Here is a 16453-nt window from a genome sequence, read left to right as displayed (position 1 = left end):
AATATACTTTATATGAAGCTAGATTGTGTTACTTGTAACATTTATGTGAGGTAAGTAGGACAACGCTGGTCACTGATGGACTGCCGGCTAATCCGAGTTGATGCTCTCAAAGAAAAAACTGCTATGCCGAGGTAGATATCTGGAAATAAATGAGCTTTGCAAACCTAGTATCGTCGGCAGATTTGAGCATGCTATTGTCAGTAGCCATAATGCTATACCGACCTAGATCGCCTAGGTTATTGTAAATGCGTTTTGATCAGGATGAAAGACCTCAAGATGATGTATACATGGTAGGACTCCTCGTGACTACGAGCAATATTAGGCATATTGATTGGGTAAAGTGATGATTACCCCTACTAAGTTGTCTCATCCCCTTATACTTCATTTCTAGCTACATTCACTAGAGCTCTATAATAAAGGGGTTGACCTGTACAAGTAACGACGACCCCGGTATTCCATAGCTGGAAGCACATCGTAGATCGCATGACAATAGCAAGAGAGTTGCATTAATAACCCTGGAAGAACTGAAGCGAATTGCTGCAGGTCGTCGAATAGTCAAGCGGACTTTAAACGCAGAAGCGCGTCGCCTACTATGGTAGCAATTTCTTCTTATCTAAGCCCCCTTCAGGCCAGCATGTAGTTTACACCAACTAGATCTTTTACGCCATTTCGGTGTGGGTTAGGGAGGGCATTTTAAGATGATATTGCTCTTAATGCAGTGCAACATGGATATGTCATACTTTGGATAACACCGCTTGGCTGGCTCATGGCTTCATGCAACAACCCGACGACGGTTCCCATCAATCTGACACCGGAATCTGCTGGTTTCCTGGCACCGACAGATGGGACCCGAATATGAGGGTCAGTATTGGGGCTTGATCATTTGATGATCTGATGAGGCGCCTAGGAAATCAGCAACGCAGCTCGGTAAATGTGGCAGCCATAATAACTATGCAGAGTATCAGCCGACCTATAAAAGTCAGGTATGTCTCTGAGCTGGATTCGGAGTATTATCCCTCAATGTGACAGCGGGTAAAAGTGTGACGTAGTAAGGTAGTTGGAAATGGTACGATTTTGCTGCATCCAAACACTCGTCTGTCCCTTGACGGATGGCCTTTTGGAGCATCTCAACCTCAACTGGAATCTGGAAAACAAATTAGCAGCGGGTGAGTATCTTGCTTGGCAGCTTGGGTCATTCGGCGTTCCGGGATACATCCGATCTGATTATATTCATATGCACGTCATTACCTCGGCCTATAGACGCGCTTATACATAGATATTACTATAACGAAAACAATAGTGTGTCGATTCTATCTCCATACCGTAGCTTTCGATTTAATCAGGATCATGCGTAGTGACAGACTCCTCATCACGGAGTACACGCATACATAAGTTGACAGCTCAACTACGGAAGAAAGGATTCTGCATTCCGATAATATCCCCTTGCTAGTCGGTGACTAAATCTAAAGCGACTAAGGTGACTTGGGTACCTCGCAGGATTGGAAGCGGTGAAGAAAATATTGTCCATTGAGATCAAAGCCGTACCGAACAGCTGGGTCCTTCTCAAGAGAAGGATGCGGGAAGAGGAGAAGGTAAATGCGAGTCTGCGGCGTTGCTGCGCCAAACAGCCGGGACTGACGCGAGAACGAAAAATAATTATATTTGATGACACATACGTGCGGATGGTCCAGTGGCTGAATTCCCAAGTTCCAAGGACGTAGATGCATATCGTACAGGTAGTACAGTGTGGTTTCACGACCAGCCGGGATGGTGCGTTCCAGTGCATTGGGATGCCAGAGCACGAGTGGCCCCATACCAGCCAACGGGCCGAGAATCCAATTTGTTGGAACTTGGGAGAACGTAGATAGCTTTGCCACTAGAACGTATGGGGTGATGTGTCTTGGACTAGAAATCATGCAAACCGTAAATCATTGTTTGCCGACTGGAACCTCAGGCTTCCATTCTACCGTTCTACCCACAGTGATTCTGGGGCAAGTCCTCGGAGCAAGTTTTAATCGACTGGAACCATTAATATAGCCTTGGCTAAACGAAGAAGGACGAGTCCGCTAATACATAAAAGTCGGGGTTCGGAAACGGAGTGGATGGCGTATGTTGAGGATCCCTCCCGACTTTCTTCCGCAATTGTTGTAGAACGGATGACATTTATTCTTCTGAACATCTAGCTGAGTACGAATTGAACAATCTCTACGTAGGGTTACATGGTGGGCGGGGTACTGCGCAACAGAGCTGTCGACTTTATTGCCTTTCCTTCCAAATGCGGTGGTAAAGAGGGGGAATATCTATCGGCGGCGGCGCATGAGAAGGGGTTGAAAAAAGAACCCCCAGTTGCGAATGTTTAACCCCTCTCTGAAAGTTGTATAAATCATAGGAATGTGTACTTTATGAGGTGAAACGCATGAGATATCGGCTGATTGGTAATATCGAAGTTGGTAGGGAGACACGTTATCGAACAACGTGTCATTACTGACTACGGATTCCCGTCTACCCATAAGTTGCCGAAATATCTGTCTAATCAGATAATACAGCTGAATATAGTAGTTGTGCGGGGCTAGGAATATGTATGTAGGTCTCGCAGCTATCCCTGGAGATGGTTCTCTGGCGGAATGACCTCAACCGGTATTGTTAAGTACAGTCCTCAGCATGGAAGATCAACGAGGCAGTTGAATTGTCATTCTACGTGCATCGGTTTGGATGTATGCGTATACGTACCTAACCTACGATACCTAATTTTATCCTAGTAGAAAGTAGAAAATGGAGTAGAAGAGAGGAGCCCCGGGTATGGTTCCCATTTTGTCGGATTCTCGACCGACAAGCGGGTTTGCACATAGCATCATGCGCTAGCTAGGGGTTCGAAGGGGGAGGCTGGATGTTGGTAAGTCAACCCACGAGATCTCCACTAATGATATATTAAGGTAAATGGGTTGATTCGAAGACGAAGAGACCACATGTCTAACTAAAGCCTGACGTTGCTGCAGAAGTGTCTAAGTCGGGTTTGGTGGCAGACACCATCAAAGGATATGAGATAGGATATTGCGAAGTTTAATAGAGTGCTAAAGTTGCTAGGTTGCTTTTGGGGGTTGCGCGTTATGTAAGAGTCGATATTGGAATTGTAGTGGAGAGAAATAGAAAAGAAGATTGGTATCTTGCTTCCGTCCCATCTGGTTGGATCCAAAATCCACATAACCCGCACTTACCCTCCTATCATTAAGTAGCTGGTAATGATAGGTGCTAACTCCATACCATTAAGTTTCGATGTCCCTAGCTGCATATATGTACACAAGTACCTAAATATGTATGTGCTTCGTACCTCGATACTTTATGTACTTCATTAGATATTTTATATGCCTATCCACAAACGCTCCGCTATGTCTCTCCCAGCGCAACGCACCGTTGGCAGTGCAGTTGCAGCGGGCACGCATACTACATACACATACATATATACAATATCCAATGCCCAGCCGTTCGGGAATCAGGTTCCCCGTCTACCGGTGTGAAGGCATAGCGCGTGAAAGCAACATTCTCCCGGGTTTGATGCAACTGCGGGGATAAACTCAATTCGATTAAATCACTTCAATCATGTTTAAATGCACCAACGGACCATCTGCGTCTTGCCTGCTTTGGTAGGCATCGTACCTACCTAATCTTGCCTAGGTAGGTATTTCATTCAACAATCAGAGGAACGTTGTATTAAACTTTTTCCTTTCTTCTAAATTTTTTTCTTTTACCTTCTCCTCTCTTGTCCACCCTAAACCGTACATACATGACTCGCTAATAGCCCGTCATGGACATGTCAGATCGTCATTTCCGTGCCGCCGTTGGTGACTCGTGGTACTAGAATAATTATGATAGATGATTGGATTCCCAGTAAAATCCTCGCTGACATTGGCGTATCTATGTAAAAAGCAAAAGTAACTAGCGAAGCGAACGCGTCGTTACAGTGAATGAGTATATTATTTTGGGGGGTTAACACTGTCTATCCTTAAAAGGTACATAATATTAAAGTAGAGAGGTACCGGGACGGACCCGGCATGCTGGTTGAAGGTACTATGTATATGATTTCCCGCGTCTGCCTCCCTTAAAAAGGCTGGAGGCTTGAGCGGTGATTGGAGAAGCCATGCTGTTGGAGTCAGGGTTGAAGTAACAACCCGAACACCCCTATCGAGTACCTTAGGTACCTAAACCTACCTGACCCTATGGGCATACAACACTTTACAATACCTACAAGCGAGACGGGATACTAGACCTAGCAGCCGGCATAATGCAATGATCCCCCCTTCTTACTGATTACACATCTATGCGACTTAATGACCTAACACCGAGAGTAGGCAATTATACACTAACCATTTATAATTTCTATTTGTTTAGGTATTCCTATGTAAGATGTCTTTTTATATCCTTCCCTCTGATCATAACATATGTATACATAGACACATTTATCTTGTGTAGCCAAGCAGTTATACTGTTTGGTACTTACATGTAGGTGTAGGTGTATGTAATGCAACGGATATGTACATCCGCATGTACATCTTCATGTCAACTCTTTCCGATTACCCACATGGAGTAGACCGAAGTACCTGCGGCCCTGCATGTACATGTGGTACCTTTGCAAGCAGCACTAATTGTACCCGATTAGGAGGTATTGGACCACAAGAAAGTATCACTCCACTAAAAATACTACATTGCATAGAGGTCAGTGGAAACTGCCAAGAAAAGGCGATACCCACCTGTACGGAGCAATTCGTTGTACCACGCCTGCAAACCTGCAAGCCTGTCTCGCTGGGTTTATGCTGCTCCTGGTAACTGCTCCTGGTAACTGCTCTTGCAGTCCTGGTAAAACCGTCCTTGTTAGCAAGTCCCACATGCCCTCTCTATTTATTATCGATTGGACCTTTAAACCTAACCTTGTAGTGTAAATGCTTCTTCACCTGGGGTGACCTAGCGCCGGGACAGATGGCTTGTAACTAAACCAGTTATTCCCACATTTCTCCGGACTCTTCTACTTTCCTTTCCTACTTCTTTCCTCGCAACTCCTTCTCATGTTTGTCAACCCCGGGTCCTAACAATAAACCTCAATTGATCTTTGGCTTTTATAGCCACCTCTGCGTTCTTTGTATCGCATCGGCTTGTCATTGCATGTAGGATTCCTGTTAATTTCTCTTGACAGTGATCATAGGAAGACGGGCTACTTGGATCTCGGCTCTATTTCATGGCTTTACCAGCTGAGCCGCAACATTGATAATTTATATCGAGATTCCCCAACGCTTAGAACTTATCACACGTTCCGCCTCATAAATACTCGCTTCAGATCTCACAGTCGTCAACCGATCTTCATTAAGGATAGGGGCCGGCACCCTCCTGGTCTACATTTTCTATCTTTATTGCAAAGACTGTTGTACGGCTTAAATTGGACAAGATTAGACAGCTTGAAGTTTCACATATCAAACCCGGCATTTAGTCAACAAGAACAACCGAAGTAGTTGGAAGAAGATAACCATGAGTTCACCTGCAGCCGCCAACCCAGCGGGGTCCATATCGCGAGAGGGAAAGAAGAGGAAGGGCGTACGAAAGGTCTTGTATAACGTAAAGACCGTTTTCAAATGGAGTGCTCGAACTAAGAAGGGGGCTCCACCAACCGCACCTGTAGCCGCGGTCGTGAGGTAAGTTCTAATATATAATATACCTACATATGATACTATTGTAACGTCAGATATTGACTATTTCATAGCCAACCTGCTGCGCCTTCGAAACCGCAGTATGAAGGTGCCACCAAGATTCCTCGGATACAGATTCATGAGGAGCGTGCGAAGAAACTCGGCACTAGGTTTGGCTTGGAAATAAAACCAAGTGAATGGCATTCTACCGAAGGAGATGTGCTCCGAATTGAGAAGTCAGTCCGCATGCGAATTCACCGGGAGTGTCATCAATGCCATTCTGCGTTCGCTGCTGGCGATGAGTGTCCTAGTTGTAAGCACAAGCGTTGTAAATTGTGTACTCGGCACCCTGTCAAGCTGCGCACGGAGGAAGAGAAACAGGCTGTACGAGAAAAGAGGGAGGCAGCCATCCGAAGGAACAAGCAGAATGCTCCTATTATCCCTAGCTACGATTATACGGAGAAAGTTGTCTTGAAGCGTCCCCGTAAGACAGGGCAGGATCTGGTCTACAAGGGCAAGGCCCGCGTGCGTGTCAGAAGGCATTGCCACGAGTGTAATAACCTGATCACCGGCCATGCCAAGCAAGCAAGAGTTTGCGACAATTGCGGCCACAAACGCTGTGCCGACTGCCCGAGAGAGCCGTAAGTTGCCTTCTCTTCGTATCAGTTTACCATTGTCTAACATTACACAGGAATGACAAGAACAAGTATCCATATGGATATCCTAATGACGAACCTGGCACAAACTTTAAAGGAGTTCACGCCTGTCACGAATGTAGGAAGAAGTTTCCGCCAAACTCTGACGATGGAACCGAATGTCGCAATTGTTCGCACAAGAAATGCACCGATTGCCCACGAGTTAAGCCTAGGAAAGTCGACCCCGAACCAGACCCCGATATTATGGAAACACTCCGACTCCGCGTGGCGGCCCTGTCGACTGCGGATAGTTAATTGTTTCGAACATACTTCATAAGCCTAAATGAAACCGGACGAGAATCCCGACCCGACCGAATCTTACTCCCGACTTGATTTTGCTTCACAGCATGTACCCAAGGCTGGACTACCTTTCCACAACCCTTCATATTCGGACCAAGTGTATATATCGGATCTACCGACGGTAACATTATGTGCAACGAATTACGATATGAGCCGCATTATACCACCTTAAAGCACGCGTTGATATTTAAATTTATTCCAACTTCTATTCTTACGAAGATTGACTAGACACCTTGGTACTCTGGAGATAAATAACTATTACGTTTATTGTGCGCGAGTCAGATGGGCGCACAAGGCAACTGGCACTAAGTTGATAGTTTTGCTGCCGAGTTGCAATAACAATCTAATTACCTTTCATGTCGATCTCGACACACCAATATCGAGACGAGAAATATATACGTTTACAATATAGTTGATATAAAAAAAGTCGTTCTCTTTGATGCTCACTGAGCTCTACTTTTAGTCAGTCTTCGTTCGATCTGATCTAGCGGCCCTTGAGCCCAGCAATTTTGGGCATGAGAGCATAACTCTCTTCGGATTGGACAATTCAAGGCCATAATGCTGACTCGCAGGCTCTCGTTACATTGCATCTCCACTCAACCTAACAAGTTTAAGCTTACTCTGGCTCTCCACTCCAACCACTTTGAAGTCTTGCTGGATTGCTGGTCGCACCGCATGTTCCTTCGATCACTCGCATGAGAAAGTAACGAGAAATGCTTATGCATCGCTCTAATGGAGGGTATGCGGCGTTTCTTACAACTACAACCGCAGTTTTCAAGTACGCTCTAAATAAGGTGACGCAATCTTGAGGCACAACCTACTACAGCACATTAAATGTCAGACCAATATCAAAATAGTTTATTACATATCTCAGAGCATGACCTGGCAAATTGCGGTCAGCGTGATTGATTAAACAATCCACCTATGCGCCGCATTAAAAACACATTTTCATAGCTAATAGATACCCTTACATATATACAATACTTATACCACTTAATCAAACTACATAGAAAGTCGTCTCGGCTTTGGTTCGCTTACTCCGGCATCCGGCCGACGTAACTGTCTGGTATCGCCGATATGAGCCTCGGCGTTTGGGCGTAGAGGTGCATTCCGCCCCTCTGGATTCACATATGTAAAAAGCGCCGAAAAGTAGGACGTTATCAACCTAAACCAGCCGTTCGGGGCGGGTGGCTTTTCTTAGTACCCGGAGAAGTTTGGTGGAATGAAACTAAATTGATGTATGCCACCCTCCTTGCTTACGTATAAATAGGTAATCGAAAGGAACAAAAGCGACTGCAGGCTAACAAGGTAACAGGCTACCCTCGCTGTTTAAGCGCCCGATTGTTGGGCGTTACGCGCTGTACGTCGTATCGGTTGAAAGTTAGTGATTCTTGCTGCAACAAAACCCGGCTAGCTTCATCCTCGCCTATCCTAATTGCCTAATTGCTGACAGAATTACATAGTGTGTAGTTATTATGAAAAAAACATGTACGGATCCGTATGTACCTACATATTAAAAGGTACATACCGACGAATGGGGACGGCAAAGAAGACGTCGAACCCAGGAACCAAGGTAGTCCGGGGTTTTCTTTGTTGACAGGGGAGAGAGGGGGCAGAACCCCCGTTCTGGGAAAGGCTGGACTGGGCGAAGTGGAAAGTGGATAAAATAAAAGGACAAATCTAGAAATCTCCTCCGCGACTACCGATGTTTAAACTTGGCCGTACCGTGGTTTTTTAGGTCTTTGACGATGCGGATCTGCGACAAGCTTTCCGCTTCCTACCCACGAAATGAGGAGCAATTGACAGGAGCGACCGTGGGTACCCGGACCCCGCCGACCAGATTTTTATTTTTTGGCTGGCGACCCGGTAGCCTGGATGGCCTATTCTCTGTTTCGCCTAGGTTGAAATTTCGGAACTTCCGAACTAGTAAGCGTTTGCGCCTTATGATGGTTATCTGTGGTACCGAGAACCTTAAAGGAGTTAGTTCCGGGGATTTTTACGGTCCCCTTTTTACAATTGGGTTTAGCGGAACACATGTTTTAATTTGGAACATGTCGTTTTATGCAAAAGTACATAGTTGAATTATTATTCGTCATTTATGCAATGTACATCTTTACATCTTTACGTCTTTATGATATTATGCATAGGTACCGTCGAGCCAAGATCTCCAACATATCGCACTATTTTCTTTCCCACGTTGCCGATCCGGCCACGCTCAAATCACGTTGATCGCCCTTATTCCTCGAGGGCCGTCACGAGGCGGCAAACGGAAACTCCCGCACCTTTTTTTTTTTTTTTTGCCAAGTACCCATATGAAACGTCATTCCCCCAGTCGCCTGTTATTCCCGCCGTCACTTCTCATAAAAACGTGGTCCGAGGAGATGTCGAAATCGATAAGGATTTGATAGGATGTTAATCATTCGCGTGATAGAAAATGCCAAGACTATAATTTTTACTGCATCTGGTTATCGTGATATCCTGGTCCAATCCGGGGTGGTTATTTTATCATTAACTTCCCATCGCGGCAGTCGTTATTATGTAAGGAAAGGCAGAACAGACAACCACAACCACTTCAAATGTTCATGTTCGTGTTCATGTTCATGTATGTATGCCAATATGTGACATTATGAAAAGCGCATTGATTCTTCATAGGTAGTGTTAATGTTGCTACGTGCGTACGGGGCTATGTAACTTTATCCCCGTACAAACTGCTACGACACGGGCCGATTTGAATTTCAAGGACGACGAGGGATACATAAGTCCGAAAATTTCGCTGATAAAAAAATAAATATAACCTGATGTTGAAATAAGCGAAGCAAGAAGAAGGTGACGTAGCCTTGGAATATACTTGGCTATGTAATTGATGGTAGTTAATGAACATACCTTAAGTATGCATGCATGCAGTTCACGTACATTCTGGACTTTGATTAGAGTGGCTGGGAGGATATATATCTATGTAACGTATTGTACATACATAGTGAGAGACGGACCGAGCCTCGCGGACCTGTCCGCGACAAGGTCGACTTTTACATGGTGTATTTGGACCATGTTTTTTTTGGTCGTCGATACTAATACATATATGCCGGACTGCTCTCCGCTCGCTTCATACATACCCATCTTCGTTCGAACCCGCAACGTAATAGCAACTAGACGTAGGTTAGTGGGCTTGCGGGGACCACGGTCTACGTTATTACGTATCCACCCGGGGACGATCGACCGAGGCTCGACGCTAACCTACATACGTATATACATAGGTAGGTAGCAGCCTCGCAAGTCGAAATACGACCCAAGGTAGCGAGCGGGCGAGCAAGGCTGTTCGAGTTCCGTCGCGGTTATGTACGGAATACATACATACATACATACATTTCGTCCGCATGGGGACTAGGACATATACAGGCATTGCTGTATGTACATACATACTAATTCCTGGGGTGTTTGCTAAGAGGCGAAGCGGTATGGGGAAGGGTCTGGGGGTGTTGGTTCAGGCTTGTTAATACATACACTAGGTTACCTGACTATGTAGATAGACGGGCGGGCGGATAGAATATATAGACAACCATAACTATTGCACGTACGGTTCTAGGTACTCCGTGCCGTCAGGATACGGGCTCTTATTATAGTCCACCCTATTTAATGAGTAGTGTATTCTATTTACGACGGGTTCATAAGAGTTCGTCTAGGCATGTAGTGCACACGCTCTAACCAAAAACAAGATTAGCAACGTGTTTTCGACCCAGCCTGTCGGGTCGTCATATATTATTTATCGTCAGCGAGGAACTGCAAAGTGACATGTCGCCAACATGCTTATCTGTCGGCGAGTTTTCCGTAGGGATGATGCTTAACTTCGTGCAGATAAAGGTGGTATTGCTATGGTATTGGCATAGTTATTGCTTTTTATTATATAGATTACCAACAGGGTTAATCATGTAACCCATTCTATCTCGTAAGAGACGAGTCGCCGTTAGAAATGTCGTGTATGACGTTGACTATCCTTGATGTATATGGAAAATACCCTTCCAAGTCGGATTTTTACTGCGATAAGGCACAAGGTAGCGGAATAATATATCCCGTTTACTTAGATGGCTAGTAGTTTAGATTCCTGGATGGATATTCGCTCAAGTAGTGTCACCTACAAGTTAAATGGCACGAATCAAGTCCGAGTCCTAGATATACTTATGAAGACACCCACAAGTTAAACTCGAAGAATTTGCATTGATTCTAGAGTAATTAAGAGAGTTAGATCAACTCCTGCGAGGCCACAATTGCCGGTACTAAGGCGAAAAAAGGCCTAGTAGATAACTGCAATAGAAACATGGAAACTATCCCGTCGGCAGGTAACGAACTCTGCTACCAGAGGATGAATCTAAAAAGAACGAAAGCTAATAAAAAACATGACTGATGATTCCATCCCCCCTATCCTGACCGTGTCCCGCCTTTGCCTCTACCGCCCGAGACGACGGACTTCATTGCCAGCGCCGGTATTATGCTGGATATGCAAAGCCACCAATCAGCCAATCCATCGTAACCCTAAACGACGGTCATGCAATTAAAACAGTCTCATCTATCGCAGTACTGTATGATTAATGAGGATGGTAGGAGTTTCCGGGCCGCTCCACGACGTCAGGTCCAAAAGACAGGACTGTGCCCGGCGGGAAGATACCGGCAAATGCATCTGAACGCGACTCCTTTCGACCGACGTTAAAGCTCTTAGAGTCGCCGCGGTTGTTCAGAGACTTGTGATGAGCGGGCATGAAGTGCCCTTGCTGTACCGTTGCGGCCCAGTTTGTGTCGAGCAACGGACCTAGCTTCTCGGACTCGTGGAATCGTCCTCGGACGTGCGCTTCGGACTTCTTGATGGGATTTTGGATCAGGACCCACTCAAAATGTGTGTTCGATGTGTGCTTCACTCTGTCTCGAAACATTTTCTCGCGGACCATGGCCGGGGTGACATATTTCAGTGTATCGCCGTGGGCAGGCGAATCGGTTTCCTGCAGGAGCCAGAGGTCGCCGTGGAAGAAGAGCTCTTCTTTATCTGTTCCCTCCAGGATGATTTTCCTAACTACCATAGCGAAAGGAAGTTCGGGGTTATCCCACTCCGGATGCTCAGCCTGCTCGAGTCGTACTCGGATGGCCTCGAATGTACAGATCTTTTCGCAGCCGAAGAATACACCACCGAAACTCTGTTGGTTAGGTTGGAGCGTAGCGTCCATGAGGGGGTTGAACAGAGAATACGAGTGGTCGACACGACTTGCGCCTACCTTGGAGGCTTCAACGCTTAGTCCTCCGTCTATCTTGCTGACCTGGGCTTCCAGTGCATCCCACGGGATCGCTTCTATAGGATGATTGACGAACTTGTCGAGGATTGGATGAGGAGCGGGCACACTGAATGCCAGGAATGGTCTCATATCAGCCTCAGGCTGTATAACATCTCCAAGGGCTCTTAGTGAGTGCGACAAAGGCTTTATTTTATGCATAGCAGGAGTTGAGGTAGCTGGATTGCTAGGCAGGTTTTGTATGACAAGCCCCAAGCGGAAGGAAGGGTGTAGGATGTACCACACGACTTCTCCCTCCCTAAATAGCGGAGGCTCGTCATGTTGAATCACCACTGGGGCAGAACTTGTCGCTGCTTGTGTTGTCAATGCGGCAGAAGCGACTCTCTGGGCCGACGTTCCCGACGAGCCCGAGGCCACCGAGGTCCCCGAGGGGCCACTGGGCGCCGGACTGGACGCGGTAGACGTTGTAGCGGATTGTGCTGGAGAATTACCACCGAGTGGTCCCGTCAGTTTCGCGGCAGGGCCAGATTTAGCCGGAACCTGAGCCTTTGCAGTCGGTGTCTTTGTTTGAGAACCGTTGTGTGACTTGCAATGTTTGCAATAGCAATTGGTTCGGTCTTCGCCATCAGTTACCAACCACAACAAGTGGTCAAAGAATTCAGTTGGGGATCTGTAGGTCTTGAGTGTGGCCTTGCTACGGCTTTTGGTCCCGAGATCTGGATATCCATATAGGTAGCAATCCGAAGCGCCTTTGCTTACGGCTGTATCTGAAGAGGCCGCGTCGGAAGTACTTTTGGCTAAAATTATTTCCATAAGTACCTATCTAACCTAGATAGAATAAAATATAGGGCTGGTTTGACATACCGTCTCGGAATTTCTGTCGAAGAGTGTAGTTCTCGGGGAACGACTCCAAGACGAATTTGTAGGCTGACGAAGGTTAGTATGCTCTATTATCTTATCTCATGCGATTGACGAACTTGACTTAGGGTAGAATTGTGCGCCTAACATCTCTCCAAGTTTACGTAGCCAGTTATCTTCGGAACTTGGCATTGCTCTGTTGACCGCTATGCGCTTATCAGAGAATGCCATCCCATCACTTTTCACGATACGAAAAGTGGAAATTTCGTCCTCGGAACCCATGGTGGATGAGGGGGAAGGGTTATTCATTGCGGTAGAAGAGAGGAGTTGAATAAAATTATGTGTGGTTCGAGAAGATGGATCTAATGTATTTGTAGAAGAGGGAAAACAGTGCCCGTATATTCGTTAGGCAGGAACACTCGCATCGATCAAGATGCCCTGACTGAAAAGAAAACTTTTGCTTCCTCACAGGGCTGAAGGGCTGGAGGGAAGAGGAGATGAGAAAAATATTAGGTAAAATACCTAGGGGAGGAATGACAGGTCAAGTAAATAGTTGTGGTGAATTTAGAAGAGAAGGTACTCGAAAATGAGGAAAAAAGTCTGTAAATTTAGTGGTTGCTTAGTCGTCTAGGGCTTTTGAAAAGAGCTCATGTATCATTGTATTCATGTACTCGCCGATTCGAAAAGTTAGTACGGCAATAGTATAGTTGTCGAGTTGTATAGTCGTCAGAGCGTATAGTAGCCGTCCGTGTAAGTCGATAACTAACAACGGACAACTAAGCCTGGATGAACAGAGGCTAAACGATCAAGTACGCAATGTTAAAGATAACTATCTCATCAAAGCGTCATAAAATCTTGGGACGACTCGTAATGATACTTAAAATGTATGATATTAACGCAATAAGAGCACAGATGCGTTAATCTTTTAGCTTATAAGAGACTTACGCAGATGTCGTCTTGTGAAAGATAGTTACAAGTAGACTTGAGTTCTTACACAGGATCTTGAATCTTAAAACAACAAACCCGTTTTGACCAATCGGAAACTTAGAACTAGATCTACAGATGCGAGCTACGCCACAGAGCATCCATCGTTATTCAATTGTGGCTTTATACTACGCGTCTGTTCATACATGTGCATAGGTACATATGTATAAAGTACGAAGTATCGCTGTACCTGACAGGGCTAACCCCTGCAACGGCTTACATATGAGGTACGGATCCGTACATACATAGGTACATACACTCAGGTACCTAATACACCTATTGATGTAGGTGAAAGCCTACAATTGATATAGAAAGAGTTTAACAAAAAGTAACAAGACAATTTGGTAATCACGAATTACCTGAGATAATATCGAAACCAATTTTCTCATATATCGAATATTATTTTCATTATTATAAGTAAATATGCCCTGAATATGAGTTCCTCCGATCACCAATTGTACGGAGTAGAGCCTTAAACCTGTGCTTTAATTATTGTAGTTACCAACAATCATTCTTTCGCTTCCCTGCCATATCTTACCCAAGTGTCAAAAGTGTATGCAGAAATTACTGGCTTCTTATAAATATATTACTGGAGTTTACGCTAGAGGTAATTGTCATCATTTGCCTCATCATGAGCTAAAATAATATAAGCGGCATAGGTCCTTCTGAAGTTCGTACTTATTTATTAGTTAGTTAATCGTATTCTTATTGCTTTTATATAAACGGTTTATCATCTGCACAGTCCTCGGAGTTTGGAGTTAACATAGCAAGACCGGGTTTCCTCCTAGTTAGGTATTAGAAACACCAACACGGGTTTATGACCCCTTTGAATGACGCCAGCCATATTCTAACCACTAACATAATTTGCATATATACTATTAAACGCTACAATACTCAACAGGCAACCACGCGGCCCAATCACTCGGAGACTTTAAAGGGACATCTTCGGAGACTTTTCCTATGAATTTCGTGTGTAGAAGATGAAGCCATCCCGGCGTTATCATGGTTAAGACCGCTAAATGCAGATGGCAGCCCGCGAAAATGTAAGGATTGCTTCTAGAGTTTCAATGTAAGCATCGGCGACATCTTCGAATTGCTCCAGCTGGCGACTATATAGAGCTCGACGATGAAGCAAAATATCTCAGGACTCATTCCAAGACACAAGACTACACCGAGAACAAATCCACATAGCCCTATCTAAAACTACCAGATCTATCTACTCAACGCTATCAGCGATAAATTTACCAACAAAAATGGCCACTTACGACAGAAATACCGAAGGTCTCGAACTTGTTCACAAGTTTGCTGACCAGGTAAAGGGAAGAACTTGTAAGTGTGCTCTCTCACCTCTGGGAGTATGTTATACTAACGTTATCTAGTCCTCCTGACTGGCCCAAGCCCTGGCGGCATTGGTGCTGAGACGGTCACCTCGCTTGCCGCAGAGTCCCCAGCTCTACTCATTCTCGTCGGACGCTCTCCAGAGAAGGCACAAACCGTCATCGACGCCATCAAGAAGATTAACCCTAGCGTAAAGACCAAGTTTGTCCAAGCTGACTTTACCTCGCTCAAGAACGTCCGGAAGGCAGCGCAGACTATCCTCGATGACCCTGAGATCACCAAGATCGATGCGGTGATCAATAACGCGGCCATCATGGCGAGCCCTTTCGAGCTGACGGAGGACAAAATAGAGCTACAGTTCCAGTCTAATCATCTGGGCCACTTCGTCCTGACTAATAAGATCCTGCCTAAGGTCATCGCGGCCGGACCTAGTGCAAGGATCGTCAACCTTAGTAGCTTGGGACACAAGCTCACGGGTGTGCGTTTCGAAGACCCGAATTTCACGCAGCCGGGTTCATACAGCGAATTTGATTCCTACGGACAATCCAAGAGCGCCAACATCCTGTACACGGTGGGCCTGAACAAGCGCCTCTCATCGCGCGGGATCCGCGCCTTCGCCGTACACCCGGGTAGCATCCAGACGAACCTACAGCACTACGTCGACCGGATGGACGGCGCGCACCTAGCATCGATCATGGATCAAGCGGTGAAGAAGATCACAGGCAAGACGCTCGCCGAGCAGCGGGCCTCCGAGCCCTACAAGACGCTACAGCAGGGTTGCGGTACGACTCTCCGCGCTGCTCTAGACCCGGATTTGGCCAAGGAGGAGGGCGTCTACTTACAGAATACTAACCTGACGACTGATCCCGACGTGGTTAAGGATTGGGCGACTGACCCGGAGCTCGCGGAGAAGTTGTGGAAGCTGAGCGAGGAGCTGGTTGGTGAGAAGTTTGATATCTAAGGGCCAGCTGTGTACAAAACAGTGGAGTATTATTGTAGAATGTGATATTGTATTGATATAACTAGTTGAAAATATAGATATGGCATATCTATAAATATGGCTTCTATTCTCAACTCTACTTGAGTGATGTTTTGTGAATAAAAGTAAATCTAGGAAACGTAGGTACATTCGTACTTCTTAATAATTAAATCTCAGGGGCCTTATAAGCCACACTCATACGTAAGGTACCTAGGTACCTACCTAGATTACTTTATGTACCTGTTATGCAGCCAAGCGTCGCTCTTAAACGTCCACTAAACCCCAAGTCCCCACCACTAAACGAACCCCTGGAGAACCTTCACCTCGAACTTACCTCATACATCCATTGCCATC

The 16453-nt window shown here is 45.7% G+C and overlaps 3 protein-coding genes across 3 annotated transcripts; 2 read left to right on the top strand and 1 right to left on the bottom strand.

The window, feature by feature from the left end:
* Positions 1-5514: 5514 nt before the first annotated feature.
* GL218_04191 (uncharacterized protein) lies at positions 5515-6622 on the top strand (the record flags this gene model as incomplete). Its single annotated transcript, XM_033580778.1, has 3 exons — positions 5515-5678; positions 5747-6313; positions 6364-6622. The coding sequence occupies 3 exons, from the start codon at positions 5515-5517 to the stop codon at positions 6620-6622; spliced, it is 990 nt and encodes a 329-aa protein (XP_033436769.1).
* A 4625-nt stretch (positions 6623-11247) lies between these two features.
* Positions 11248-13107, bottom strand: GL218_04190 (uncharacterized protein; the record flags this gene model as incomplete). Its single annotated transcript, XM_033580777.1, has 3 exons — positions 11248-12656; positions 12805-12867; positions 12918-13107. 3 exons carry the CDS (start codon positions 13105-13107, stop codon positions 11248-11250), a joined length of 1662 nt encoding a protein of 553 aa, XP_033436768.1.
* Positions 13108-15035: 1928 nt separating this feature from the next.
* GL218_04189 (Short-chain dehydrogenase TIC 32, chloroplastic) lies at positions 15036-16081 on the top strand (the record flags this gene model as incomplete). The annotated part of the gene is made up of 2 exons (XM_033580776.1): positions 15036-15111; positions 15162-16081. 2 exons carry the CDS (start codon positions 15036-15038, stop codon positions 16079-16081), a joined length of 996 nt encoding a protein of 331 aa, XP_033437521.1.
* Positions 16082-16453: the final 372 nt, after the last annotated feature.

This window comes from Daldinia childiae (assembly GCF_008694065.1).
Source record: "Daldinia childiae strain JS-1345 chromosome Unknown Scaffold3, whole genome shotgun sequence".
Taxonomy (NCBI): domain Eukaryota; kingdom Fungi; phylum Ascomycota; class Sordariomycetes; order Xylariales; family Hypoxylaceae; genus Daldinia; species Daldinia childiae.
Note: the sequence above shows the minus strand (reverse complement) of the source record. Positions and strands in the feature narration are given on the sequence as shown.